Source organism: Xiphophorus maculatus, chromosome 24, assembly GCF_002775205.1.
Source record: "Xiphophorus maculatus strain JP 163 A chromosome 24, X_maculatus-5.0-male, whole genome shotgun sequence".
Lineage (NCBI taxonomy): Eukaryota > Metazoa > Chordata > Actinopteri > Cyprinodontiformes > Poeciliidae > Xiphophorus > Xiphophorus maculatus.
The window spans coordinates 3,104,330-3,131,962 of record NC_036466.1 but is presented as its reverse complement, the minus strand read 5'-3'; the positions used below and the strand labels follow the sequence as shown (position 1 = coordinate 3,131,962).

General features: G+C 46.1%; 3 protein-coding genes and 1 long non-coding RNA gene across 5 annotated transcripts; 3 read left to right on the top strand and 1 right to left on the bottom strand.

Annotated features, from left to right (window-relative positions):
- Positions 1-303: 303 nt before the first annotated feature.
- On the top strand, positions 304-10,252 carry LOC102223811 (SLAIN motif-containing protein 1-like). 2 transcript variants are annotated; one of them, XM_023329975.1, is made up of 9 exons: positions 304-1,305; positions 2,724-2,860; positions 4,602-4,718; positions 5,212-5,334; positions 6,038-6,181; positions 6,835-7,206; positions 7,723-7,881; positions 7,958-8,228; positions 9,341-10,252. In XM_023329975.1, exons 1-9 carry the CDS (start codon positions 953-955, stop codon positions 9,414-9,416), a joined length of 1,752 nt encoding a protein of 583 aa, XP_023185743.1. In that variant the 5' UTR covers positions 304-952; the 3' UTR covers positions 9,417-10,252. The 2 variants fall into 2 exon arrangements, with proteins under 2 accessions (XP_023185743.1, XP_023185744.1); XM_023329976.1 differs by lacking the exon at positions 4,602-4,718.
- A 1,349-nt stretch (positions 10,253-11,601) lies between these two features.
- Positions 11,602-18,880, top strand: fam171b (family with sequence similarity 171 member B). Its single transcript, XM_005802576.2, has 8 exons — positions 11,602-11,983; positions 12,347-12,580; positions 13,164-13,256; positions 13,339-13,485; positions 13,558-13,728; positions 13,807-13,923; positions 14,194-14,317; positions 14,415-18,880. Exons 1-8 carry the CDS (start codon positions 11,608-11,610, stop codon positions 15,712-15,714), a joined length of 2,562 nt encoding a protein of 853 aa, XP_005802633.2. The 5' UTR covers positions 11,602-11,607; the 3' UTR covers positions 15,715-18,880.
- On the bottom strand, positions 16,032-23,545 carry zswim2 (zinc finger SWIM-type containing 2). Its single transcript, XM_014470067.2, is given in 11 exon segments — positions 16,032-19,363; positions 19,709-19,868; positions 19,938-20,005; positions 20,078-20,162; positions 21,057-21,308; positions 21,403-21,613; positions 21,698-21,738; positions 22,319-22,395; positions 22,477-22,633; positions 23,404-23,494; positions 23,497-23,545. Coding segments are annotated over 11 exon segments (1,596 nt in total). The 3' UTR covers positions 16,032-18,958.
- Positions 21,276-23,034, top strand: LOC111607579. Its single transcript, XR_002752353.1, has 2 exons — positions 21,276-21,359; positions 21,490-23,034. It is a non-coding gene; the product is annotated as an uncharacterized LOC111607579 (long non-coding RNA).
- Positions 23,546-27,633: the final 4,088 nt, after the last annotated feature.

Here is a 27,633-nt window from a genome sequence, read left to right as displayed (position 1 = left end):
GCACGGTGGTGGCGGCGGCATCATTCTGCATTCTTGGAAGAAAACGCCTGAGACTGGAGTGGAGGTTCCCCCCTTCCAGCAGGACAACTGCCCCAGAACATCCAACCAGAGATCTGACGGAGCGGGGAATTGTCACCTACATGGCCTAGTCAAAGTTCAGACTTAAATCCAATTGAGAATCTGTCCTGAAACCTGAAAACTAGACCTCACAGGAGCAAAGAACTGGTTTAAAAAAAAACCCAAAAACAACTAGTGTCTCACTAGATGTGGAACACTGCTGGAAACTTACGAAGCTTTGACTCAAAGCATGCCGCACTTTCCAGATTTTCATTTGAGCCAGGTGTCATTTTAGTTTCATTTTGCCGTTACGGACCAAGCTGTGTTCTCAATAAAACCGATGGATATTTAGGGTAGGACTGAGTGAGGCGCGGTATCACCACATCGACACTAGATGGCGCTGGATATCCAGAAATGTCGCAGCGGGGCGCCGGCTAATTATAGCACACGATCCTGATTTAACAATTAGGTCATCAATTAAAGAAGTTATTTACTAGTAAATCCGTTAAGCAGGAGACTATCTGATGGTGAGGAAGTTAAACGAGATAGTTTAGTAGAAGGTTTGGTAGAACTAGTTTGTTTTCAGTTCTTAGAAGCGTTTTTAAACGAATCGGTCTGGTTTTAGCCCTGAGTTCGGACTGACAGGTGCAGCATCCACCTGTAATCCGCTTCTTTGTTCAGGGAGGTGGAGGCTGGGGGGTGTGGGTGTGTTGGCTGGAGAGGTGGAGTCTCTAAGTCTCCAGACAGGCGCACTAGACAGATTAGTCTCCTCCAGCCGCTAACCAGGACTCAAATCAGCTGCGGAGCGCAGACGGAGCTCCACGCCGGTTCCTGAGCCGGTCTTCTGGGGTAGAGGGGGCGGGTGGTGGTCTGGAAGAACCTGGATTCGGGTCCGATGGAGGCTGCCGTGCTGGGCCCCGCCGTCATGACGGACGTGGACTGCGGCAGCCTGAACGCCGAGCTGGAGGTGAAGAAGCTGCAGCAGCTGGTGCGGAAGCTGGAGCGGCAGAACAAGCAGCTGCGGAGCCGGGCCGGAGGCTGCCTGTCCGGGGGCTTCCAGCACTTCCAAGGCCCGCTGCTCCAGCAGTCCCTAAGCTCGCTTTCTCCTCCGGAAGAACCGCTAGATCATTTCCACCAGTACGCAGGGGAGGAGGAGGAGGAGGATGCGTCGGAACCGTCGGTTCTGGATGAGTTGGAGCTTCTGGACCTGGAGTCTCTGAGCTGCTCGGAGGAGTCGGATGAAACCTGGTCAGTGTCGCCTCTTTGTTCACTAATATGACCATTTGTTGCTCTTCAGCCCTTCAGCAGCAGAGGCTGCTCCTCTTCCTCCTCGCTGCTCTACAGCTTTCAGGCATTTTCCCAGATTCACATCCTGGAAGTTGAGTTCTAGCAGAACCAGCAGAACCAGTAGGCTGCATCAGTGTCTCTCTAGGCCCATTCAGGCTCCATGATGATTACATGTTGTTTCCATGGTTCCTCCAACCGTGGGGGCAGTTGAACCTACGTTTCATTTTAGCTCCATTAAAGGCTTTCTGGGCATAAATGATTTGTCTAAGGTCACCCACAGGTGATGACTTTGAGTAGGCCACCTTGTTTTCAGCTTCCTCAGGAAAACTTTGTATCATGTTCAGGTTCTGTTGTCATAATTCAGAACTCTTCACACCGGGTTCAGCCGCTAACATTGAACTAAAAACTGATTAATAATCATGATTTGTTGCTGCTTAAGAACTTGTCGCCTACTTCATGATTGTTTTATGATTACCGCTTACTGCTAATGAAACCTGAAATTCTCACAAAATTTCTGATACGACCAACATGCACACAGAGCTGTCCGGAGGGGAAGCCAAATCATACATGGAAAATTGAGTAGAAGGACAAACTGTGACGGGGAGCTACCAGTAGTCTTGTCCATTAGTAGGAATGTGGAAAATCTGCATCGTGCTTATTGTGTTTGCAACCAACCTCATATTCACAGACAAATATTTTAGTTCAAATTATGAAATGACTGAACATTACCAAGAACTTTGGGGAGTTTAGTCTGGAAAACTGTGGCTGTTTCTAACGAATTCTGTTTCGGGATCCTGAGACGATCAAAGCTGTGGAATGAACTCTGCCTTATGATTCGCAGGTTTCAGTTTAAGCAGCAGTTCCCCTCTGAAGCTGTGACAACATTGGGTCGATTTGGGCCTCAGGAAATACTCAAAATGAGGAAGAAGCAGATAGAGCAGCAGCTTCTTTATTTATTTTTAAACTTTGGTCTAAAGACCTGGAGGAAACGATCAATGAAAGTTAGTTTTCTACGATGGTGGGCTTTCTTGGGCTCTTGAACTCCTTTAAGATTTCCAGTAAACAGGAAATCCATTCCCGATGCTTCTCCTGCATGGATGTTTTTAGTCTTTGATTCAAATAAAATGATTAAATGAAACCAAACGGTTGTTTTCATTAGAATTACACCAACAGGAACAAAAACCAAGTTCCGTAACATAAGGGGAGCGTCCTTGTGGATCCATCAGAGAACGTGTCCCCAACTCGAAACGTAGTCCAAGAAAGAGCTTACCGATCGGTCAAGTCCCAGTTTTATCCATGTGACGGACAAACCAAGTTGTAATTGATGTGTAATTGATGTCTAAAGACTCGCTGCACGTCGTCTTCTTCTCTGTTTCCAGGTTGTACGTAGCATCGAAAGCAGGAGAGAGTTCAGCCGAGTCTCTCAGTCCGCTGCAGTGGTGCCGGCAGAACCTGGACAGCCCCAAGTCGGACGTGGAGGTCGCCAGAAGGTCGTTGTCTCTGCGACTGGAACAAGGTACAAACTGGACCTTTATCCTTAAACCTCTGGGTTTAAGAGGCCAAACTTAGCAATAGACGTGATTCTTCTGTGTTGGCTTAGTTCCCCGGTTTGCTAAGACTCAAAACTCTTTGGTTCTCTCTGGTTTGTCTTTCTTCACGTCAGGAAAGTTCTGGGAATGTTCCAGGAAAACCAGGGACTTTTAGAAGGCTTTAACTAGAGATGCAGATGAGTTGGAAGTTCTAATCTGCGTCCAACATCCCGTAGGTCGTTGTAGGGTCTGGCTGTTTCAGAGCTGCTTGAATTTATGCCACCAACGTCGTGGCTGACCACTTTGAAGCAGATCAGTTTTCTGTTGACAAACAAGTAACAACCCATTGGGTTTGTAACTTGCATCAATATGAATGCGATTTATTTTCTGTGGGGTCCCTCATGGTTCAAGCCTCTCATCTCTGCTACTTGTATCTTCTGCTCCAAGGCAACGCCGATGGAAACCGCGAAAAGCTTTCCATTTCAAACAGAGAATCCTCCATTTTACGAAAACAAAGACACTGATTTAAAAAGAAGCAGGCGGGTTCCTCTGTGCAGCTATTCTTGCACTGCCTTGTAATAGAGAGCTTTATGTTCTTTTTCTGTTGTTGAAGTGAAGCACAGAAACGGGAATTACTCTCTGACAAAGAGTGAAGTCTGTAAACTTATGAAATTTATCAAAATACCCCTTTGCAATAAACAACAGTTGCATCATAATGCATATTTCCGATCTATAGGAAGCAGGTTTGTTTTTCTGTGAGGACTTTAAGCTCCAACTTCCATCTGACGAGCCGGAGGTCCGATCACCACAGAGAGCAGAGTGCCGTTAATCTGTCCACGCGTTGAACGGATCAGACCTCGGGTCACCTGACGCCGCGTCTGCTTACGTAACCCTCCGCCGACAGTCGGAGAAGGAAACGGGTTGGAGGAAGTCAAGCGGGAATCGTAAGGAACCGTCGATCTTGTACTAGTACAAGGTAGTACCAGGTTTCTGCTGGTTTGGCTCGTAAACGGGCTGAAAAGACTCGGCGACGACACGTTCTCGGTTTGATCGTTTCAAATGCAAAGAGTTCACTAATGACAGATTCCTGAGAAATATGGACAAACCCAGCACACACCATGATGGTGTGTGCTGGGTTTTTGATGACTACTGACTATTTTACCAAAAAAAAAAGCCCAGTGTCAGTCTCCTCTGACCAAAGAAGGAACACCCTTCCTCTTTCCATTGTAGTGATGTTTTTTTTTTTAAATTTTTATGAATGTTTGCATGCTGGTTCTCAGCAGCGCCTCATGGAGGACACGGTCCGACTGTCGGTCAGACTGCAGGTCGCTCCGCCTGGCCCTGTGAAGTTGCAGCAGCTGCACGCTTCGTTGCATCAGAAACCCTCCCGCTAGCTCTGCCTCTAATCTCTCTCCCCCGCTCGCCGTTTCTACGGAAACGGTCGACGACGGGAGAGGAGTCTCTCTTAAAGGCTTTGCGTTCACGTATAGACATCGTCCCTGCGCGAGTGCGGGTTTCTCCAGAGGCAGCCGGCTCCGCTGAAAGCAGCTTTGTCCGTCCTCTGATGGGCGCTGGGCTGCTCAATAGAGCCGAGGGTGACAGATGCTGCTGGTGAGGTAACGGCAGCATGGTGGGGTGGGGTTGGGGGGGGGGACACAACAAGAGCCTGTTGTACTATGTTGAACAATGCAATCCACATCTTGATGTTTGTTTACCTTCCTCCCTCAGTCTCCAGGTGGCGTAGCTCCCTGTCGTCCCCTGGAACCCCACCAACCCGAGCCGCAGCGGCGTCCCCCCCCCCAGCCAAACCCTGCTCCACCCCACCGCCACCGACTGAAAGACACGGTAGCCAAACTGCTAGCTGCACTTCCTCTGGGATTTTATGTGATGGAACAACAGTTTGCCTTGTAAAACCTAGAAATCCCTTTAATAGAATCTGCCTGACAAAAGGAAGTTGGCCACTACACACCGACACCAGGTCTGAAGGTTGTGACATCCATCGGAAAGGTTACGAGAAGCTTCTAGAACGAGTGTCAAACTCCAAGACCCACCATAGCTTCTTGTGTGGCTCTCAAGAATCCAGACGCTAAATTAAATCAGTCGGTCCCCCAAGATTTTAAAATCAATCAGCAGATTCCCACATTTTTTCCATAAACCGTCAACAACATTGGGTTTACCTGCCCAACGTTGGCAAAGTACAGGTGGCAACATACTGCTTCTTCTACCAAAATACTTTGGTTCGTCACATAGAATTAATGTCGGTTACAGTCTGAGGTTGACATCCTTTGCAGTAGCAGCGTAATAAGCTCCTCTGTCATGTTTTTTTCCGTCCCTGCAGCCTCTCCTCTCCTCTCCTCCCCGCTGCACCCCGTCCTCCATCGCACCCTGAGCCCCTTGGGGAGGGAGCTGTCCCCTGTAGCTGAACGGACGCCCACCTTCCTCCCTCACCCTCCCAAACAAAGTAAGACTCCCCCTGACGGAACCGAAATGTGCAGGAAACCGGATCACACTCGGCTTTTTGCACCTTGCCAGACATAGAATGTTTGTTTATATGTGATTTATATGAACGCTGCCGGAGAGGAAGGAGAGGCGCATTAGTTATGGTGAAAGCCGGTGCTGGTGTCAGCAGAGTGGGTCCCACGGGGCGTCAGGAACCAGCAGCTGCCGGCGCTCCCTAGAGGCAGTTTTCCACCACTGCAACCAGCAGACCTGACCAGATCAGTTCGGTTCAGTCTGGTCGGTCATGGCCTCCATATTGGGTCTACAGCCGTATGGATGATTGCAGCCCTGGGCGGATATTAACAAACCAGCAGCCATTGGACCAGAATGAATTCTGCAGTCATGTGTTGTCAATGCTGGTCTCAATAATAATAGTACATCAAACCATCTAGAACCTCTAGAGTTCTGCCCTCTAGAATATTCCATCTTCTAGGTTTTAACAGACTTTGCCATCCTACCTCTCTTCAGGAGAATCGGGGGGGTTTCTCGTCAGGTCTTTGTCCTCTTCAGGGGTTTTTCTCTCTCAAAGCTGTTTCTAAATGCAACTGTTTGAGAATTAAGGGTAAACCAAACTGTGCCGCGGCGCAGAGTTGGAGTCTAAGCTTCATTTTTTCGTCTCGCAAAGTCACAGTCATTACGGGTCGACCTGTTGTGTTTGTGTGAAGGCCGCAGCCTTCGGCGCTCCACCCTGAGCCCCGAGTCGTCGGTGGACAGCGACCTGGGGACGTCGGAGGACGACTCCATCAGCCTCGGATACAAACTGCAAGATCTCACAGACGTCCAGGTCATGGCCCGGCTGCAAGAGGAAAGTAAGTACGAAAACAGTCAGGTGTTGGTTCAATCCAACAAACCTGTGACCCCCATCAGGTGACGGGTCGGGCTCGTTTAATTTTTTTGTTGTTAAATGAGGCTGTAGTGTACGGAGCACATATAACTTATAATACATGCCTTTAATAATGGCTGATCATGTTTGCACATTTTGAATTGTCGAAGGTGAATATCCAAGTTTATTTCTGGTAAATAAACACATTTAGAAATGTCAGGTTTCTGGAAGAAATGTGTCAACAACTTGACACATTAAGTGGGCCCACACTGAGGGCTCAGACTTCCTGTCCAACATCAGCGTCTGACCTCAGAAATGAACTCTGGAAAGACAATGTTCTGATATGAAGTCAACCCAGAAAGTCAAGTGACCCAAATCTTTCCCTAAACGTCAACAGTGTTTTGTTTTGGAGCCTTTAGCTTCACTTTGAAGAGAAAGTAGAAATGTTTGCTCATTTGTCCTGGTTCTGTCCTCCCCTCCTCTCCCGATCTAATAACATAACATCCAGATCTCAGAGCCCATCGCTACTTCAGCTTTATTAACCCCAGGAGGTGATAACTTTGTGTTTTCCGATTTCTTTTTAGTTGTTTTTTTCCAGCCGTTTTCTTTGCGTGCTGCCCCTCATGTCGCCCCCTGCAGGTCTACGGCAGGACTACGCCAGCACGTCGTCGTCCGCCCTGGCCGGCCGCCGCAGCCAGAGCTTCACCTTCCAGCTCAGCCAGCTCAGCGCCGGCCCCGGCCTGGAGGAGGAAGACGAGGAGGACGACGAAGACTACGCCCTCCTGCCGCCGCCGCAGCCGCGCCTCACCCGCCTCTCGCACTCCCACACCTTCTGCAGCGTCCGCGACTGGCGAAGAAGCACCAGCTCCCTGTGCACCCCTCCTTCCACCCCCTCCACGCCGCTGCGCCCTTCCGCTGGCTCCGCCTACCTGGCGTCGCCGCCGGCGCTGCCACCACTGGGGCCGGGAGACCCGTATGGCATCGAGGCGCCGGGCTTCAACCCAGGATCAGGTGACCTCACTACTCCTACCCATCATCCTTCAGTCCTTTGATTTTGTCCCTCCAATCTTCCTTGATTTTTCCTTTTCTTCTTTAATTTCCTCTTTTCTGTCTTCCAGCCTCTTCCTTTATTCAGTCAGTCTTTCCTTCCTCCCCTGTCTAACCCAGAATCAGTAAATTCATGCAGAACTTCAGTTTTTTCCCTCATCTGTAGTAAAAGCAGGCCCTCTGTTTGGTATCTGATCCGTTTCCTGTTCCGTTCTGCCTCCTCGCCGTTCGGCTCAATAAAAGTCGTCTAAGCCTCTTGCGCGGCGGCCCTCTAAGCCCTCGGCGCCGTGTGTCTCTGAAGGTTTGGTGGGATTAGCGTTGGGTGCCTCGTCTCCTCGGAGACACAGAAGATCAACAGATCCATGTTTTCTGTTTTCTGTCCCTCAACCATTTTGTGCTTCAGGCCACTTAGTAGTTTATTTATAGATGAAATCTGCTGCAGGTCACCTTTTAAAGGTTATTTCTGTTTGTCTTTATCAGATAAGCTGCGGAGGAGCATGCCTAACCTGGTCAGAGCTCCCAGCATGCCCAGTGTGCCCATTCCCACCTCTTCCAGTGCTGCTGCTGCTTCTTCTTCTTTGCTTCGTAACAGCCAGAGTTTTGATTCCTCCAGCGGCTTGGCTCGCCTCCAGTCCTCCAGTAAGACTCCAGCGCCGCCGATTCTCTGTCGTTCTGTGACAAACGGGTCAGTGTTCCGTTTCCTCCTCCGCCTCAGTCCCCTCTCCAGGCCAGCTTCAGAACCGGGTCCAGAGCCTCGGGAGCTTCTCCTCGCTGTCACGGCAACCACTGAAAGCCACCGCCTACGTCAGCCCGACGGTCAAGGGCCCGACGTCCGCCAGCCTCACGTCTCTGAACGGCAGCGGCATCCCTCTGCTCAGCAAACCAGCAGGCGGAGGCTCCGCCCGCGGCGGTCTGCCACGCCCCGCCTCCATCCTGGGCCCCACAAGCTCCAGCCCCCGCGGCAAGGTGGCTTTATCATCACGAAGGTAATGGAACCAGAACGTTGGTGTAGCTAAAAACATGGGCAAATGCACAGATATGACAGGCAATTTGAGCAGATAATGATAGAAAGTGAATATTATCATAATAATCATAATCACTGATTATTGCCGTCTCAAACGTACTCGACCTCCTGAATAGAATTTTTGCACAGACGAAAGCAGAGCAATGCTTCAAGAGACGCAGCTGAGAGCCAATTCCCCAGCCTACAGTTAAAGGGGCCACATTTTCATTGTAACTGAACCGAAACGCAATAAGCTGCCAAGCACAGGCAATTAGATGTTAAGGTTGTCAATGTCGAGCTGGCATAACTCGCCTACTTCCCACTTTTTCAATATTTTTAAAAAAATTAAAACTTGTTCCTCACCTGTAAAATGTGAATTCCTTGGACTTCACATTTTGTACCTGTGATAGATGTGACAATTAATAGCAAAACATTGCGTCCCTTTTTCAGACTCTTTGTCATTTTGTCGACCAGCGATTCTCCGGACTCAGTGCAAAGCAATATGGCGCCAGTGTGGCGTCCAATAATGTACATCGATGAAACGGCTCACTGCTGTTTTTAAAATCCTGCTTTTTTCCCTTTTGTTAGCAGCTAGTTGTGCTATTATGTTAGCTTGTTCAACAGGGACAGTTGAAGATTCAGTTTTAGGCTCCAAGGTTGCAGTTTTGTTTTTTTCTTTAAAGGGATGGTGCTATAGCTAAAACGTATTTTTTAAGCTTCTGAAATGATACATCTTTTATGCTTCTTTGTAGCTCCCTTTTTCAGCTAGCTTTGCTGTAGTGCTAATGTTAAAACATCTCTAGTAGTTGCTAGTAGTAGCATAAATGCTAGTAGTTACTTTTCTAACTTTTGGAAACGGCTAGCTGTGCTCCAGCGCTTATGCTAGCTTGTACAGAACCATTAATGACACACGGATATTCAGTTTTATGTGATTTTAATTTATTTTTTTTTAAATTGCAGTCCTCCTCTAATATAGTGCAGGTTATTTTTATTATTTGTTTGCACTGTAGAGTTCATAGGAATGATAAGTTTCCCTGCTTGTCGAGAATCTTCACGCCCAGCTGGTTTAATATGATGGATATTTTTCCTCTTCAGTTTACTGACGCCTCCAAAGAGCTTGTCCACCTTCAGTGCCCTTCGCGACAGCGCCTGGAGAGACGGCTGCTACTGACGGCTGAGCACCCCGCAGGCCGGGGGCCGCGCCGTGGGCAGTGAGGCTTCGGACCTGAGGTTCTGCGTCGGAACAGTCGGATTCTGTCTTCAATCATATGCAGGATTTCTTCGGAGGACTCGGGTAACCTTTCTGGATCTGTGTGCGACGTACGCCGGTGAGTTTGGTGGTTTGGTGCCAAAAGCGAGCCGTTCTCCGCTGTGCAATAAGCCGCCGGCCGCTGGGTAACGCTGACGCTAACCAGCAAAGAGGGCTGCCAGTTTTTACTATATGAACCTCTCATACTGTTTTTATTAAAATATTTATTTTCAATAAAACCGATTTGACTAATCTGGTGTAGTTGCCAGTAATGCTGCTAAAGTGTAATAAATCCCTGTAGGTTTGGGCACATTTGGTCTAATTTTTAGAGTATTATGTATTGGTGTAACACCTAACTGACTGCATATATCTGTTTGACTGATTGCAATTTTTAAAGTGTAAATCGCCCAAAATGAAAATATGGGGAATGTCTCACTGTGGTGTCACCAGACTTTATGCATATTCCCACTGATCTTGTTGCACTTTGCCAGAAATCTCACAAATGTATTTGTTTACTAATGTTTGCACTCTGAGACTCAATCTGGTGGATTTAGATAAAAAAACCACACTGATCAAGATGTTTTTTTGTTCAAGATCTAACAATTGTACACTTTTTTTTTAATGTAGCACTTCCAGTTTGTGTAACTTGGTCCTTAATCGACGTTTAAAGGGCACATCTTTCACAATTTACACTGTTTTTTGTTACTGTGAACCTCAAGCATTTTACTAAAACTTAATAAACTCAATATATTTGGCAACAGTTCCGAATGTCTTTTTTAAAAAAATCGCAAAATATGAAATTGCCAGTGGATTTGACAAATGAGAACTCGTGATCAAGGTGTTGAAATGGTGTCAGATGCCACCTAGTGGTGGCTTTCTTACATCACTTCCATCCTGATCAGCTTTATGATGGAATAATCGGACAGGGTTTTGTTCCATCACTTTGAAATATTTTGTACATATAATGCTTACTGTTTCCCTTTAATAATCTTAAGATGCTTTTAAAGAAAATAAATTCATGTAGCTGATTTGGACATTGAAGAATTTTCTAACTCCCTCAGTTGAAGCACTTATTAGGACTTGTGCAAATAACCTTTATTTATTTATTATTATTATTTTGTATTTATATGACCGGGTCCAGATCACAGCGAGTTGCATCAAACACTCTCGTGGGCGGAACACTGCCCCCGTGTGGACAGGAAGTCAAAATGCTCCTCATGAAGCTGTTGCAGAATGTTTATGAGATGAAAACTTGTAATATGGTGTTGGATATTTTTTTTAAATTTTAGTTTAGAATTACAACTAAAAGTTCAAACAGGTTTATTTTTATTTATTTATTTTTGTCTTCAGCTATATTTGGTAAACAAAGGGTGAAGAATCCGGGTCGATTCTGTTGCATAAACCCCTTCAGAATAAGAGTCAAAGATTCATTTAGCATTTCTAAATCATACCAAAGCTAATAATGAATCAGCGGACAGAACAATTATTAGCCATTTACTTTATTGCAGTAATATTTCATTTTAAAGAGGAAACTTAACTATAAGAGGGAAAAACACATCAATGATGAGGTAAGAGCTTCTATCTTATCAAAGATCTTGTTTAGTCAAAGACGCCTCACTATAAATGTTTTTTTCACATAACTCTCCGCATGGAGATCCACCAAGTCTTACCACAGTATTTTCTGGTGATAATTGACACAAGTTAAAATCTGTCAGCCTTATGAAAAACATGCAGCTTATAGAATATAAAGTAGGCTGCTTCTGTTGCGTATGTTAGTCCTACGTGATTATTTCCAGTGAATGATGTTTTGAAACATAACTGGGGAGTCAAATACGAGACTGAACAAAAAAACAAATCACACAAAAAAAAACCCCGGAAAAAACAAAATAAAAGGAGACAAACGATAAGAACAATAATGATTAAATCAACTGTGGAGAAAAATCAAAACAGAAAAAGAATGAGGGAAGGAAAAAAAAAGTAATATAGTTTTGGAAAATAAAATGTAATGTCATTGTTGCAGGTCTCCAAGTTCTAGAAAAATGACACATTGTATACGAAACATTTTGTACATGTAGGTTAGCTTTATTTCAGTCGGTTAGTGAGGCATCTGTTCATGTCAGACGATCTTCGAACACACGCCCAGCCTCAGCATCAGCGCATCTTTTTTTTTTTTGGTTTTGTTTTTTCACGCGCCTCTCCCCTCCACCCTCGGCCCCGCGTGACGCGCACAAACACAGCCGGACCTCCCGATCCTCGCGCTCTCCGCTCGCGCCTGCCTCGTTATGCCTTTGATCCCCGCCGGCCTGCCGCCATGTCCGCTGCCGATCGCTCCCTGCCGCCGCTGCTGATCCTCTTGCTGCCGTCTTCGCTGCTGATCTGCCTGGATGGACCGCTGAGAGCGGCGGCGGAGGGCGGAGGCCTGTCCTCGCCCTCATCTCCGCTCGGGGACAATGGCGTCCCAGCCGCCGTGGGAGACACCTCAGCTACAGGTAAACATGAGCAGATGATGCCAGGGCAAACCCAGAGAAGCAGTGTTTTTTGTCGCGAGACAGAATGTCCACGAATAACGCTCCACAGCAGTTCCCTCATTATTAACCCAGAGCTGCTGACCTGGAGCCTCGGTGTAAACGAGGCCCCGGTGGAATCGAGGTGAAGCTCCTGGATCTTGTGTGTATCGGTGTAATTTTCCATTGTCTCAGTGAACGATGGAACACAGAGTACAGCTTTTAGACAACTCTGTGACTGAATGTTTTTACCGTCAGATCTTGCCATACTCTCACCTCATCACTTTTTCATGGACCTTGCATCTCATCACCCATGCAGCTCTGATCTCCTCCTTGCTTTCTCCCCAGAAGCCCAGTTTTCCCTGAAGGTTCTGGTGAGAGACCTGGTGACCCGCCGGCCCCTGGCCGGGGCCTCCGTGGACGTCTACCTGAACCACACCTCGAAGAGTTCAGCCCGGACGGGGGAGGACGGGGAGGTCCTGCTCCGGGTGCCCTACAATCCGGGTGTTTGTTTGACTCTGCTGGGCAGTAAGGAGGGGTATGTACCCACCCCCCTGCCCTGGAGCACCACCAAGAGACCAAGTGAGTTTCTCACAGAGACGGTACATTTAGGAGCACCTTCCATGTTATTTACAGTAAAGTCAGCAGAACCCTCAGCCTCCCTCACATCTGCATTATTCATGAGCATTACTGAGGCGCCCATGACAACACATAAGATGCGCTCTGCTTATTTTATTGACTCCATCGATGTGTCACCGGACCATCTTTGTTCTGCTCAGAAACAGGGAGGCTGGGGGCTCCTGATGGGACAAAGGGCCCCTCTCTATTGTTCATCTATGGGTTTGGCAACGACACAGCAGGAAGGTGGCGGCCTAGATGGAGGATGGAGCAGGTGTTTTATGGTTCTTGTTTTTCAGAGACACCTCCCCTTTGTGCTTGTGATCCAAACTGGGGAGTCCTAGGAAGACGCATGAGAATGAGGACGCCATCTAGTGTCTAATGTACACAATTACATTTTTGTTTGTCATTTTTTTCCAGGCCTATCCAGCTAATGTAGTGTTTTTGTTCCTATTACACCAAATGTGCTGCGAGGTACATACGCCTTAAATGTAAATTTTTCTCTTAAACGTGTTGTTGATCATAAGCATTTTTGGTTTTATTACAGTTTTCTCCGCTGTGACGCTGCTGCTGCTCCCTCACAGTCAGGGAAACATCTGGCTGTTTGAAGACTCAGTACTCATCACCAGGAACTTACCTGGTAGGTTCACCTTCATCTCAGTGAGAAAATGTACATAAAAACACATATTCAAAAATATTTTTTACTCATCACCTTTTCACAGACAGCTCATCGCAACCTAAGGCCAAGTTCCCCAAGAACCTCCTCACCGTCTCTGACAAAAGCAACATCTCTTCACTGATGGCGTACCTGACTGTGCCACAGCACAGCACAAAGGACTGCACCCCAGGGATCATCAGCAGTAAATCCGGTTAGTATTTAATTTTACTCTCTAAGTCTCGTCCGAACCTGGAGATTTGAAATTCTCGAGAAATCTCTCCAGTGCTCAGAAGCGTCGAGCTGAAGGCAGTAGCGGCCGTCAGCATTCAGTTGCACTCCGGCAACGAGGAGCTTGAGGTCCGAGGACCCATCCAAATCAGCCTGCCGCTGGAACACAACACTCACTTGAGATCCTCAAACACAGTACCCGCCTGGGCCTTCAACCTGAAAACAGGTAGGAGTAAAACTCTTTGAGAATATCAGAATGCACGAGTGACATAAACTTGACTACGTGAACCGACGCTCTGTGAAGGTGCCTGGGAGAATCATGGTCTGGGAATAGTTAAAGCAGTTGGTGACGAACTGGTTTGGACATACACCGCATCCCATCTGGGCTACTGGATCGCTGCCCCCCACCCTTCGGCAAAAGGTACCTGAGCTGTGATCTCTACGTCACATAAAAACATGTTTTACACTCCTTCACCACTGTTTAATATTTTAGCCATTTTCTAGATAATGTCGCCATTACTGATTTCTTGTCTCGTTAGACAGAAAGAGGTTTTGAATCTTTGCTCAGTTCCATTGATTGCTCATGAATCTGAATTTAAAAAATGTGATTAAATAAGGCGGTAAACACCTTTTCACACCTCTGTAAACACAGTATCTGATACCAGGACAAACTTGTCATTTTACTTGGTAGATTATTTGGGATACATAAGTTCTATGGATTTCATCTCTTACCACACCTATCTTTTGGTGGGAATAATGGGAGGAACTCTTGCCATAGTGATTGGATTCCTGTCCTTGCTTCTCTGTCATTGCGGGTACGTAAGAAAAACACTCAGTTCTAATAGATATAAATAAAGGTTGCTCAGTGTCCAGATAACCAACCCGATTGAGTTTTGCCGTTTCCACATCCAGCAGTTCCCGTCGAGAAGCCACGAGGAGGAGAAGGGCCCGCTTTTCCAAACTCACTGTAGTAAAAAAAGACCAGACGACCTCCACCCACACGGAGGAGGGTTTGCTTCTCCGATCTGGCGACAACAGCCTTACCTCTTGCAGCGTTCGGTGCGAACCTTCATCTACACCCAGACACAAAGCCAACTACAACATCTACGTGGAGGATCCAGGGAGTCTGACCGCAGCTCCTCCTTACGACAATATCGCTTCAGATCGGATGAAGGGGACTCGGCCTCCGCCGCACTACATCAACAACCAGGACGTGGCTCGGATATGTGAGAAAGCAGAGCAAAATCGGGCCAATGTGAACTCTGACGACTTCTTTCGAGACAAACCGGTTCACATCTACAACCAGCCGGTGGCGATTATTCAAGCTCCAGAGTTGTTTGGCACTCAGGAGCAGCAGCTACCAGGCTGCAAGGCTGCCACTTTCCCCAGGAACGGAGCCGAGTACGACCCTCATTCTGAGCCTGCGAGCAAAGACGATTACACCCAGACACTACCCAAAGTCCACTCTCAAGGTGGGAGCAGTCCACGGCGGGGAAATCCGGATGAGCCTCATTCTCTGGAGACACCCCCACCAGGACAAGGTCCTACTGCCGGTGTCTGGGGGCGCTACAGTAACCTCCTGGAGTCCTCCGTATCTGTGCCAGGGACTCTCAACGAAGCGGCCGGTATGGAGGCCTTCAGCAGCGGCCACAGCGGCGAGCTCCAGGGGATTTCTGAGCGCACCTTACTGGAACTGACTCGTGGCAAGTTGTCATCGGCTCACCCCAGGGCTTGGTTCGTGTCTCTGGATGGAAAACCAGTCGCCCAGGTTCGCCATTCCATCATCGAGCTCCAGAGTCGCCACCGGCCACCGAGCAGCAACGACACCAGCCTGGACTCCGGCGTGGACATGAACGAGCCCCTGCAGAACACCCGCGACAGGCCGTCGACGAGGGGCTCCTCGCTGCCGCATCACGGCAGAGGCGGCCGTTACGGCGAGGAGCAAGACCTGAGCAGCAGCGAGAGCGGCACCACGGCCACTTGTACGCCAGAGGACCCTTCCCTAAGGAACATTCTCGACGGGAGCAGCGGAGCTATTCCCAATATTCCCGAAGAGCGGGATGGGATGGATACATCCAGCGCTCAAGAGGACAGCGAGTCGAAAGGTACGCCGCCACCTCGACGACTTCGGAAGGCGAGAGAAAGAGGGAAGGCAGAGAAGAGAAGCACCAAGCACGTCCGGGAGGGAAGACCTTTGACCAAAAGAAGTTAGAGATCGTGATTGGAAACACGTCCTCAAATTTGTGTTTACTTGGGCATCGTTGTCGTCGAGTCCCGCGATTGTACAACTTTGCCAAAGAAAGCATAAGCTGACTGAAGAAGCGCGGCACATCTACGATGTTTCACATGGAATCCTGACGCAGGTGTCGTTTAACCCTCTTGTTATGTTGCGGGTCAAATTGACGCATTTTAAAGGTTAAAAATCTAAAGAAAACTGGTAAAAGTCGTTGTTTTTTTTACCTGTTTGGAACTTCTTCTGCTTGACTTAATAAGCATAAAGAGCATACAAAATGAAGATGAGTTATTTTATGTAGTTTTAACCCCCCACACAGACTGACACAGAGCAGTCAAATGTAGGTTCCCAAAGGGTCCAAAGTGATGCTATTTGTTTGTATGCTACTCTGAAACAAATTTCATCTGATACACAGACACAAATATTGCACACCCTTTCCTTTTTCTCTTCACCTCACTAGCAAACTGTGAGAAAGCAGGAGCTGAGAAGCCTTTTCTGTTGTCATGAGCAAATTTGATCCATGTTGAGCGGACACAGAGGAGTGGGCAAACATACGAATATTCTCTTTAAGGGAAACCTTAAACATGATGCACACGATGTAGTCGTTTTCACATTTTCAGAATCCTTAAAAAGGGGGTGAGGGGCTAACATACCCCTCACCCCTCAACATGTGCTCATGAACAATTTGCACAAAAGTGTTGAAATGAGCACTTGAAAGGACCAGGAAGAAAGAAAGACCCTTTACTACTATGCTACCAAAGGAGGAGTAGACAACTTGGACAAGATTACTAGGTCATACTTACATACAGGAAGTGAAAAAGGAAGAAAAAAAACATTTTCATGTATAACCATTGATTTTTCTTTGTAGGTTTTCCTAGTGGATATTAGAAAAACAAAGAAGTAAATATTGTTATCTATCTATCATCAAATTTTGATTGAAATTGTTAGCAATAATCAGATGTAAAATTGTTTTGGGGAAAACATTTGAACATAACGGGAGGGTTAAAAGGTTTCTGCACCTCATTCTCTCATTTCTTGAAATCTGAAGATCACCAGCGAGATTCTTGAAAGCGTAACCATTCCCAGTGTTTGCATTACAGACGGTGCCTTTCTTACTGCCCGTAGTCACAAAATGTAATTTGTTTCCTTGTATTTATTGAAAATCTGAATCTGCAGGATGGACAGTTGCACCTATCCTCACCACAAATGCCTGCTTTAAATTCAACAAGCTTTCCTAATTCTCGGTACTCTCACTCGGTTGTTGAACACACTGCCTCAAGAGGACTGCAACACTGACCCGGAGAAAGACTAATATACACAAGCACAGAGCTGCCACATTACGTTCACACGTGATATACGATATTTTAGGTCTACAGTTGCTTTTCTTTGCATGAAAATGAATGTTTCCTCTAGCGAGTGAACACAAGAGTATAGCTTTTAGACAACTCGGTGACTGAATGTTTTTACCGTCAGATCTTGCCATACAGGGCATACTGTAATTCCAACTCTGGGATTTTTACTCAACAGTTGGAGAGGCGCGAAAGAGCCAATATTAGTTTATTTCCAAGTTTAGAAATGTATTCAGGGGATCTACCTTAACGGGTCTATATGCTTTAACGTAAAACAGGTTTCACTTTCATCGCCCACCGATCCAGTCAGGATACTTTTAGGCCAGGATCTCGATACGTTTTTCACAACTTTGCGCACGATTGGAATGATTGGCCATCAAACGGAGGGTTGAAGTCGACTAAATGTTTTGATGCTTTTCAAGGGAGTTAGTCACACACCTTTGTTTGCGAGTTGTTGAAAGCGAAAGCCGACGTCTTTCCCGTCCGCGCAAATTCATGCAAACGCACATCTTTGCGGTAGTTGTTGCGATAAACTGGGGGAGTCGTAGGTTTGCTGAAAAGACCCAGTCTGATCTGACTTGTTAGCCAGGTGGTCAAAAACAGCAAAGGGAAAAGGCGTCAAGCCTCTACTTGGGGAAAACTGCTGGCTCTGATGTTGGTACCAGAGTTTGAAAAAAAAAACAAGGTGTCAGACGTGTAATTTATGGACTGGTAGCCACCGCTATTACGCCTTTGGTCAAAAATACTGAACAAAACTAAAGTTCCAGGAATCGCTGCAATAAGACTATACGCTTGTTCATCCTGTCATTTTCATGTACACTTATAGGGCAGGCCAAAAGTCTGGAAGTACAAAACAACATATTGATATACTTTGCGATAAGATAGCATAAAGAGACTTTTTAATTAGAATGTGCTTTGCTATATTTATCAGGTGTTTGGATCGAGCTGTGGTTTTCTCGAAAATAATTTTGGAAGAAAAGCATTAAACAGAGTTGTTTCCAAACTTTTGGCGTGTCTGTATACTCAGATAAGTACATAGAGGACCAATAGCATCAATTTAAGATGGAATCCTTAAAAGAATTAAGATTCCAAACATGTAGCTACCGTAACACTGTCATCAGTCCTGGGAACAACTGGCCTCGGTCCATAAAGTGACGAAGCCTTTATGGACTTCGTCCATATGTTTTGAAATCGAACAGAATAATTCTCACCACAAACGAATATTTCTTGCAATTCAACTTCACCTTTATAGTCTTCCATTATAGCTTACTTTTAATCACGATCGATGCTCGATTCCGTGTATTCAAGTGTTGGCTTTTATACGTAGATACCATTTTCCGTGAGCAGTAGTTTAACGACGTCATCTTGTTTATTTTGGGTTTTTTTTGGTTTCTATTTGAAAGAAGGCGGAACGATCCACTCACGTTGTGTCGCCGTGACTTATTTTAAGGTCGTCTCAGTGGACGGAGCCTTCTAAGACACGTAGCTCAATCACGAATATCATCAGCTCGAAAACGCAATGTCTCCTTGCTTTTTCGGCGAGACGAGAAGGAGTTTTCAACACTTTGTGCAAATATTGTCATCGAGTACAACAAACCTGTCGTCGCTCTGGTTTTTGTAGCGATCCAGATGAATGTAATCTGTACTAAATATGCCGTACAGATCCATCCATCGTCACGCCCTTTGGTTTCTTCCGAACGGGCCACCGCTTGTGTTTTTACCTTTGTAGTGCTTAGTGTTGTTGTAGTTGTTGCATCTTTTGAGAACTTGCTTAATAAACTTACTTCATACCAAAATACTCTAAATGATTTTGACTGATTTAATAATTAGATTAGAACGCATCGAGTGAAAAATGCAGACATCCTCGTCTGCTATTATTGTTTGTTTATGGAAAATCCGGTCATTCTCAGCTCCAAGCCGTCTCCCGTCGCGTCTCTAACGGTCTCCTCGTCCGCATCTTTCGGATGCACTTTGGCTTTCCTGGCGGCCATGCCGCCTCGGGTCTTTTTGCGGGTATTCGGCGCTAGACAACTAAAAGACGAGGCGTCCATCGGCACCTCCGAGTTAGGAGCTCCACACGCAGGAGAGGGTTTGGTATTTTGAGCGAGCAGCGCTATCCCAGGGACAAACAGGTCTTTCAGGCGGTCTTCCTGCTGCGGGACGGAGGCGACCTCGGGAGAGCTCTTCCCGTCCGTCGGTCTCTGACAGTAGATGACATATCCGTCTAGGGGACAGGAGCGTGACCTCAGGAGGATCTGGTCCACACAGTCCACGTGAAACTGAGGGAACAGACGACAAAAGAGTATTAGAACATCTTAAACTTCTTCACGTTTTGACATATTACGACCCAAACGTCAGTTCAAGTCACTGGGATTCTCTGTTTGTATCGTGATTTGCCACAAAGATCATTCTTATGACGATGATAAATATTTCTACAAGTTTAGTTTGTAGAGTTGAAGCGTCTGAAATGGATATTAAAACATTACACCTTTACTGTAGTTTGTTTCTCATCTGACTTGTGCTCAACCATAGACGGTGGAGTCTAGAAAGGGACGCCAGGGAAAACATATCCCAGTTTTAAAGTTTGAAAACACCGGCAGGGTCAGCAGGAAGAGCGCGCGTACCTTGTGTTGACAGGGAAGAGTTCGGAGCCGCTGACCCAGACCGAATCCCCGCAGGCAGATCCGACACTGCATCCCCTCATCCAGCAGCCGAGAGCCGCGCCTCACCACGGCCGCGGGGACACGCTCCAACACCACGTAAGCAGGAGGCTCCGCCGGAGCACTGAGGAGAAGACGGCAACACTTGGCAACCTCGTGAGCACTGCGGGAACTAAATCCTTCCTGAACGCACCTTCCATCCTGTGGCTCTGGATCCAAGGAGGAGCCCTCAGACGCAGGAGTCCACTCTTCTTTTCTGGTCTGTTTCAAGCGGAAAAGGTGGTTTCGTTCAGAAGCCGTTTAGGTCGCAGCAGTGCGACTGGCTGAGGTTACCTTTCTCGTAGCTAGAGGATGCTGCGAGTGGCTGCCTTGCGTTGCGCAGGTCTCACAGAGATACAGAGAGCTGCAGAGGCAGCATCTGCAAAAGACACAATGAACTTTTTTGATCTGCTTTCTGTCATAAGATAAATGCTATTTTCTTTCAGAGCATCAAAGCGAGAAAACCGGTCCGGTTTCCTTTTACTTTAAATTCCCTCAGTGGAATCAGAATTGATGCCGGTGCCAGTTCAGGATGGAGAAATTGAGAAGAACCAACCAGGACTCTGAACTCTAAACGAGGCTCACCAGAAGAGTCTGGCCTCTTCTCCTCCTGCTCTGGAGCTTGTTTTGGTGAGTAAAAGTTTGAGGCGGGGATCAGAAGACCAGGTACGTTTGGGGTTCCCTCTACATATTTCTGGTTTACCAGGTAGGTAGGTCGGTGAGACTTTCTGTTAACTACGGATAGCAGAGTTTTTTTTCTTTGTGCTTTGAGGTCAGGGCCTGTTTAGTTTCTCTGATTTGCTTCAACCCAACTCTCTCCCTTTCTCTCCGACAGTTGGACTTTACTGGCAAAGCAATCTTCTTTCCCTGAGACTGTTGTTTTATTGTGGTTGTCGTGTTTCACAGACGTTCACACTACTAACACACAACCTGACTACATTTCCTGACGACGGTGAGCTCAGATCGGTCGCGACAGTAAAACACGTTCAGTCGGCACTAACATGGTTTGACTGCCGGTTGGTTTGACTGAGAAGGCTCCATATTGTAACCCGATGCTGCGGCTAAGATGGAGTTTCCTCAGACGTGTGGTTCTTTGGTACCGGTGAGTCTGTGTTACCCTTAGCCTCTGGTTCCAGTCGGCTTTTGTACCGTAACAAACACCAACATAGCAGCTAGGTGGTGTTTTCTTCCCCATCCTGTGCTGAGTAAATTGGATGAGTCTCTTCTAGGGTGGGCAGCCTGGCTGCAGGAGCGTCGCTCCGGTCCAACCCACCTGTAGCAGGTCCCAGTGACTGGGCCCACTCTGCAGCTGCAGCAGACCACTCCCAGGTGTCTCTCTGCTCGCTCCCTCTCAGCAGCCGTGAAGAGCCGGGCCGCGTTCTTTGCCTGCTCCTGGAGCAGCTGCAGGGAGCTGAAGCACTCCCTGCACAGGGGGCACCGCAGCATCTCCCGGCCGTCCGACAGGCCCTGGTGGTCAGCCCACACCTTCATGCAGGAGATGTGGACGCTGTTACCGCAGCCGTACCTTACGGGGACAGACGGGGGGGCGTCAGTACGTCGCATCCCAGAAACCGAGGTAAACGTTCCGGTTGTCAGAAACCGCTGCGATCCAAACCCACCTGCAGTAACACACGGGCTGTTTTTTCTGCAGCAGCCCCTCCAGACAGATGGGACACACGTCCCGGTTCTGAATCTCTTTCCGGCAGATGATTCCGGTCTCTTGTCCTGGAAGGCTCTCGTGGGGGGTCTCAGCAGCAGAGGCTGTAGCCTGGTGTGAACCCTGGAGAACCTCCAGCAGCTGGCGCTCCGACAGCCCCGCCTGAAAGGCATCTGAAGCGGAAAAACACGTCAACGGCCACCGGATGTCGACCCGTCATCAAAACTAAAAAAGGTATTTAAATCAGCAAATCTTACACTGGTGCTCTCTGGGTAGCCGGAATTTCCTCAGTAAAAGCCTGGAATCACACACATCTTTAAATCAATGTAAGGGTTAAAAATATTTGTATCTTTTTGTAAGCAAGTATAATTTAGTTTTTAAGTAATTGCAGACCGCCAACTTCTGCTAACTAGTAGGTTTGCCTGAAAATATCTCTTTACCTGGTGTGAACCAACAGAATATGAATAATTTCAGCGATTTCAGGAAAAGAAGAAAAATCAAAATATTGGTAGGACTTTACTTGGAAGTCCTACCAAAATAAAGTCCATGTTTTACGACAAGGATGTGTCGTAAAAATGACACATCAGGAACACGAAGGGAATCTTTATGAATGTTTATGATTGTTTTCATGAAGTTGCATTACATTACATTAAAAGTGTTAGTTTTTACCAAACGGCATTTCATGACAACAGTCATAAACGTTCAGGAAGACTCCATCATGTTCCTTACCGGTCTTTTGTTATGTTTACGACAGTCTTAAGCACAACCCTTCAAAGTAAAGTGTTACCAAAATATGAAATGCTAGTTTGAAAGTCGCTGGCTCAAAACCTGGAAAACATTTGAATGAAATTGCGGCGCAAACAGTGTGACGGTGATACCAGCAGATGTGTTTGCACGGCTGCTGCTCCCTGGCGAACGTCGGACAGGTGCACGTATGCCGCTCGCCCAAGCACACCTGGACAACAAGAGGACACGATGGATCCTATGTGTCCCCGAAGTCTCTTGAGAGGACCCCGACTGTCCCGAGGCGACCGACCTTAAAGGTGGCCGTCTCTCCGTCCTCCCTGAGCAGGAAGGCGGTCGGGCCGAAGGACCGCAGAAGGAACACGGTGGAGCCGAGGGCTTGGTCCTGATGGGAGCTCACCGTGTCGCTGGGAACGTTCCTCCAGCCGGTTCGCCTGGACATCCTGACGCTGATGGATGTACACCAGAACATTATGGGAAACGGTTAGAACCAAACTGTTTACAAGGAGCGATAATGTGTTGCAACAGTTATGTAGTTATGTATAGGATGGACTATAGAGACCAGTGTCACTCTTTATCATAGATGGACTAAAGAACCTATCTGTTTGGTTCTTTTGTTCAGATTTCTCTGATCTTTATGAAATGCAAGAATTACATATATGTCAACCTGTAAAACTACCATCCCTCCCCCCCAAAAAAGAAAAGATGAATACTTTTGAATTACAAATGTATTAATTTTATTGTAGGGACATATCTCAATCACTTCACCTGTTAATGCTGTAATATTTTGTTTTATTAACTATTCCTGCAGATGATTGATATTTTTCTTGTACCTTTCATTAAATAAAACTTTGATCTCTATTTGGTTTTTAATTTGGTTATGAAAACTCTAAAACAGCGCCCCTCATGGTGGCAGCGCCTTACAGCAGCTCTGCCGGCTCTGATTCTTTTCTTTTCTTTCCCTAGACTTTAGTTCATTTTCTATCTGAATCGTTTCTTTTTGGACCATTCCTCACTCTGAAAGCTACAAACTAAGAGCATGAATCATTCCAGCGGATAAGCGTCCAGAATCAGACAGTTGTGACGCATCGAAATGCCCGAAGCGACGTTGTTAATTTACACCTCGGTTCAAGACAACAGATACAGCGAACCGTTTGGATATGAACCGCTTAAATGAATACAGAAAGAAAGTACTTCAATTTAAAGTAGATAACCTAACCTGTTTGGGCACGAACGTCTTAGAAAGTAAGCTGAAATGTCCTGTTTTGCGCCACAACGATGAGACGACAGAACTTTACAGTCGAACCGACTGTAGGCATGGTAACGGTAGATTTGTGCGTTTGACCGGCAGAGGGCGACATTGTCCAGAAATGGAAGACGCCCTTCCAGTTTGATCCATTTCCTGCTGCTTGGAGATAAAACAGCAGTAAAAAAAAAAAACAACACAAACTTTCTCGTTATTTGAATATTTGAAAGAAAATTAAAAATATAAAAACAAAGCAGCTCATAAAGGGAACTGAATTGATATTCTTTGCATTGCCTTGCATGTTATTTATTTGTTCAATGATTGACTGAGGAAACGGCAATCTAGAAGAGCAAAGCTGCAATCCGGTTTGTGTGAATCGACTTATTTTATTTGGGCTCTCATCATAATTGAAACAAACCAAGCAAACAGAACAACAAAAGGTAAAGATGGATGGAGATGGAGACAGCGAGCCTGTGGCAGGGGCAGAACTGGGCAAAGGTTTATTTTTCTCTCCAGTGCAAACAACCTGATGGTAACAGAACAAACAACTTTTAATTTGGGTGTTTCCTGATTGTTGAAATTGAAAAAAGAACAGATTCTCAAAGATGAATCACATTCCTATTCTACTTCACATCTAAACACAGGAACTGAAAGACAAATCAAATGACTTCTAAAGTCTCTGTAAGCTAAAACTTATCATCCACTTTTTGATTGAAATAGAAAGGATTAATTGTCCCAATGGAAATGACTGAATCACATGAATTTATTGAGAGGTTTCAAAGTATTTCTAAATAAAGTACCAAGAAATTCTTTGCTTTTCACTGCTTTACAACTTTTCTTGCAAGTGAACTTCCTGATGTGTTTCACAAAAACATCTACCAAATGTGATTGGATTTCCATCCACTCAATAGTGCATTAGGAAAAATGACTCATTTCTCCCTGCAGACATATAATACTATCATACTAATACTATCATCTTCCACTAAATCCAACCACATGACTGCAGAGGCCGATGAATTCCAGACGGGTCGTCGGCACGTCCAGCTTTGGGACGGACTGGGTCGGACGCAAAACAGCGCTTGGCCTGCTGGCTTTTAACAAAGCTGTATTGTTGTAAAGGTGCCCAAAGTAAATATGACCACCAGCCTGAAGTGTTCATACGAAACAACATGGATCCCTGCTCACATCGATTGTGTCGTACTTTTACACCGATATCCAAATGTTGAACCTTTAAGCTATTATGGCACAGATACGTCTGGTTTGCAACTGCTTCAGGTTCTTAGTAGAGATGAAAATTATGTTCATTAATTTGCACTGTTACATTTGTCTTAATCGGTGAGCAGAAATGAACCTTTACTGCCTGAATTGATTTGAAAGTCCATTTATATCCATTAATTAGCACAAGCTAGTGCACCAAAAAGCAGTGTTGTATAGTAACGAAGTAAAAATACTTCACTACTTTACTTAAGTATATTTTGGAGTACTTCATACTTTCCTCGAGTATGAAAATTTTTGATGACTTTCACTTTTACTTCACTATATTTCCGAACTTAATTGCGTACTTTTACTCCGATACATTTTCAATGTGTGGTTTAGTTACTCGTTACAAAAAAGCGAGAGAGAAAAACGCAAGTGTTTTGATCCCACCTACTGATTGAGTGATGCATAAGAGTTTGAGTTTTGTAAGATATTCGGTGACATAACACTTAATAAACGTAAACATGCGGCAAGTAGTTTTTTTGTTTTTTTTTAACCTTTGTCGAACAGCAGAGGGCGCTGCTGCATTCATATTTACTCAATGGGTGTAATTCATATTCCTTTATCTAATCAGGTAAACCCCGTTGAGATCTAGATCTCATTTTCAAGAGGGACCTGAGCAAAAAATGTGCAATACATAGCAACCTGGTTACAAGATAAAAACAATTAATACATATGCGCAAGTATAAAACAATAAAAACAATGACACTGTTTCATAGAATCTTGTTGCCTATCTTTAATTTTTTTTTAATGTCTCTTCTCTACCGGAAAACAAGCCATTTAAAGGTGGGATGTTCTCACAATCTGTGAAAAATAAAAATAAATAAAAACCAGAAAATCCTGGGAGTTTGTCTTTGAATGTGAAGATTCGACATGAAGATGACAGAAAAAGAGCTACAGAAAATAAAACAATTGGAATCTGTATTGCTTTAAATGAACCCTTAGCTTTTTCTTTACCTTGAATATGTTTATCTGTATTTGTTTTTTCTTGAGGCAGAACAAATGAGGCATAACTCTGTCGTTATACAGTGTGTCTGCGAATAAAGTTTAAAAAACAACATCCGCCCCCCTCTCCCTCCCCTTCACCCAACAGACTTCTTGTGGCTTTGACTGAAGCTGTGATGTCACTCATCCTGTCTGTGACATCACAGCCGCCTGTCTTTGTATTCCCAGGTTCCACAGAGAAATTCATTTGCGGTCTTCAATCTCAAACAAAACTGAACGATGGCGCGACGAAATGAATTGATGGAGAAGGTGGAAAGTTTGGAGAAGAGCTGCTTGAAGCTTACAAAAGAGAACAAGAAGCTTCAGAAAACTGTCGAAGATCTGAGGCTGAAGATTGAGAGACTGAATGCCAGGAAAAAAGATACCTGGCAGGTAGAGAATGAAAGGCTGATCAACAAAAATGATTATTTTAAAAAACAATTCAGCACTTTGAATAGTGAATTGGACGAGGCTAAAGCGACAATTGAACAACTAAAATCAGAAAGCAAAGCCTTGTCAACCCATAATAGGAAGATACAATGGGGAACAATGGTCGATAAAAAAAACTTTAACAATTCAATGAAAGAGAAATCGCAACAGTTGTACTGGATTGGCAAGGTGAACGAAGAGCTCAATCAAGAAATTGCTGGACTTAAATTGAAGATGGACAAACTTAAAGCCAGGGAAGAAAATCTAAAGGCTGACAAAGAAAAGAAGGACAAAACAGAGACTCAGACCCCGGATGAAGAAACTAAAGAAGAGAAATCAAATATATTTCAGATAATTGGGAGAACATTCATCAAAATGTATCAATCAGGGACTTTGAGGTATTGGGTGCCACCCTGGATATTTTAATTTCGAAAAAACATTAAATAACGACCACAAAAGCAGGGCTAGACTCAGATGAAGCTTGAGAGCAGAGGCAGAAATCTGCGGCTTCCAGAGGGAGGAACGGACATCAGAAGACCGTGACCACCGCAGGCTTCTAGGAGTCTCACAGATCCTTTCCAGGACTGTGTCTCCGACCCGCCTGCTGGAAACTATCCGTCGGACAGTCGAACCTCGGATCCAGGAAGAGCAGTGTGGTTTTCGTCCTGGTCGTGGAACACTGGACCAGCTCTACACCCTGCAGGGTCCTGGAGGGTGCACGGGAGTTCGCCCAACTAGTCTACATGTGTTTTGTGGACTTGGAGAAGGCGTTCGACCGTGTCCCTCGGGGAGCCCTGTGGGGGGTTCTCCGGGAGTATGGGGTACCGGGCCCTTTGATACGGGCTGTCAGGTCCCTGTATGACCGGTGTCAGAGTCTGGTCCGCATTGCCGGCAGTAAGTCGGGCTCGTTTCCGGTGAGAGTTGGACTCCGCCAGGGCTGAGCTTTGTCACCGATTCTGTTCATCACTTTCATGGACAGAATTTCTAGGCGCAGCCAAGGTGTTGAGGGGATCCGATTTGGTGGCCTTAGGATCTCATCTCTGCTTTTTGCGGACGATGTGGTCCTTTTGGCTTCATCAGGCCGTGATCTGCAGCTCTCGCTGGAGCGGTTCGCAGCCGAGTGTGAAGCGGCCGGGATGAGGATCAGTGCCTCCAAATCCGAGGCCATTTTTTTGAGCCGGAAAAGGGTAGAGTACCTTCTCCGGGTCAGGGGGTTTGTCCTGCCCCAAGTGGAGGAGTTCAAGTATCTCGGGATCTTGTTCACGAATGGGGGAAGAAGGGAGCGGGAGATCGACAGGCGGATTGGCGCAGCGTCTGCTGTCAAGCGGGCGCTGTACCGGTCCGTCGTGGTGAAGAGAGAGCTGAGCCAAAAAGCGAAGCTCTCGATTTACCGGTCGATCTACGTTCCCACCCTCATCTATGGTCATGAGCTTTGGGTCGTGACCGAAAGAACGAGATCGCGGATACAAGCGGCCGAAATGGGTTTTCTCCGTAGGGTGGCTGGGCTCTCCCTTAGAGACAGGGTGAGAAGCT

What these genes read in the sequence shown, in the direction of transcription:
- LOC102223811 (XM_023329975.1), top strand. Translation starts at nt 953, where the DNA reads ATGGAGGCTGCCGTGCTGGGCCCCGCCGTCATGACGGACGTGGACTGC. An exon ending in GGCCCGGCTGCAAGAGGAAA is followed by an intron (nt 6,182 to 6,834) that starts GTAAGTACGAAA and finishes CGCCCCCTGCAG; the next exon opens with GTCTACGGCAGGACTACGCC. An exon ending in GGCTCGCCTCCAGTCCTCCA is followed by an intron (nt 7,882 to 7,957) that starts GTAAGACTCCAG and finishes CCTCCGCCTCAG; the next exon opens with TCCCCTCTCCAGGCCAGCTT.
- fam171b (XM_005802576.2), top strand. Translation starts at nt 11,608, where the DNA reads ATGTCAGACGATCTTCGAACACACGCCCAGCCTCAGCATCAGCGCATC. An exon ending in CATCACCAGGAACTTACCTG is followed by an intron (nt 13,257 to 13,338) that starts GTAGGTTCACCT and finishes ACCTTTTCACAG; the next exon opens with ACAGCTCATCGCAACCTAAG. An exon ending in GATCATCAGCAGTAAATCCG is followed by an intron (nt 13,486 to 13,557) that starts GTTAGTATTTAA and finishes AAATCTCTCCAG; the next exon opens with TGCTCAGAAGCGTCGAGCTG.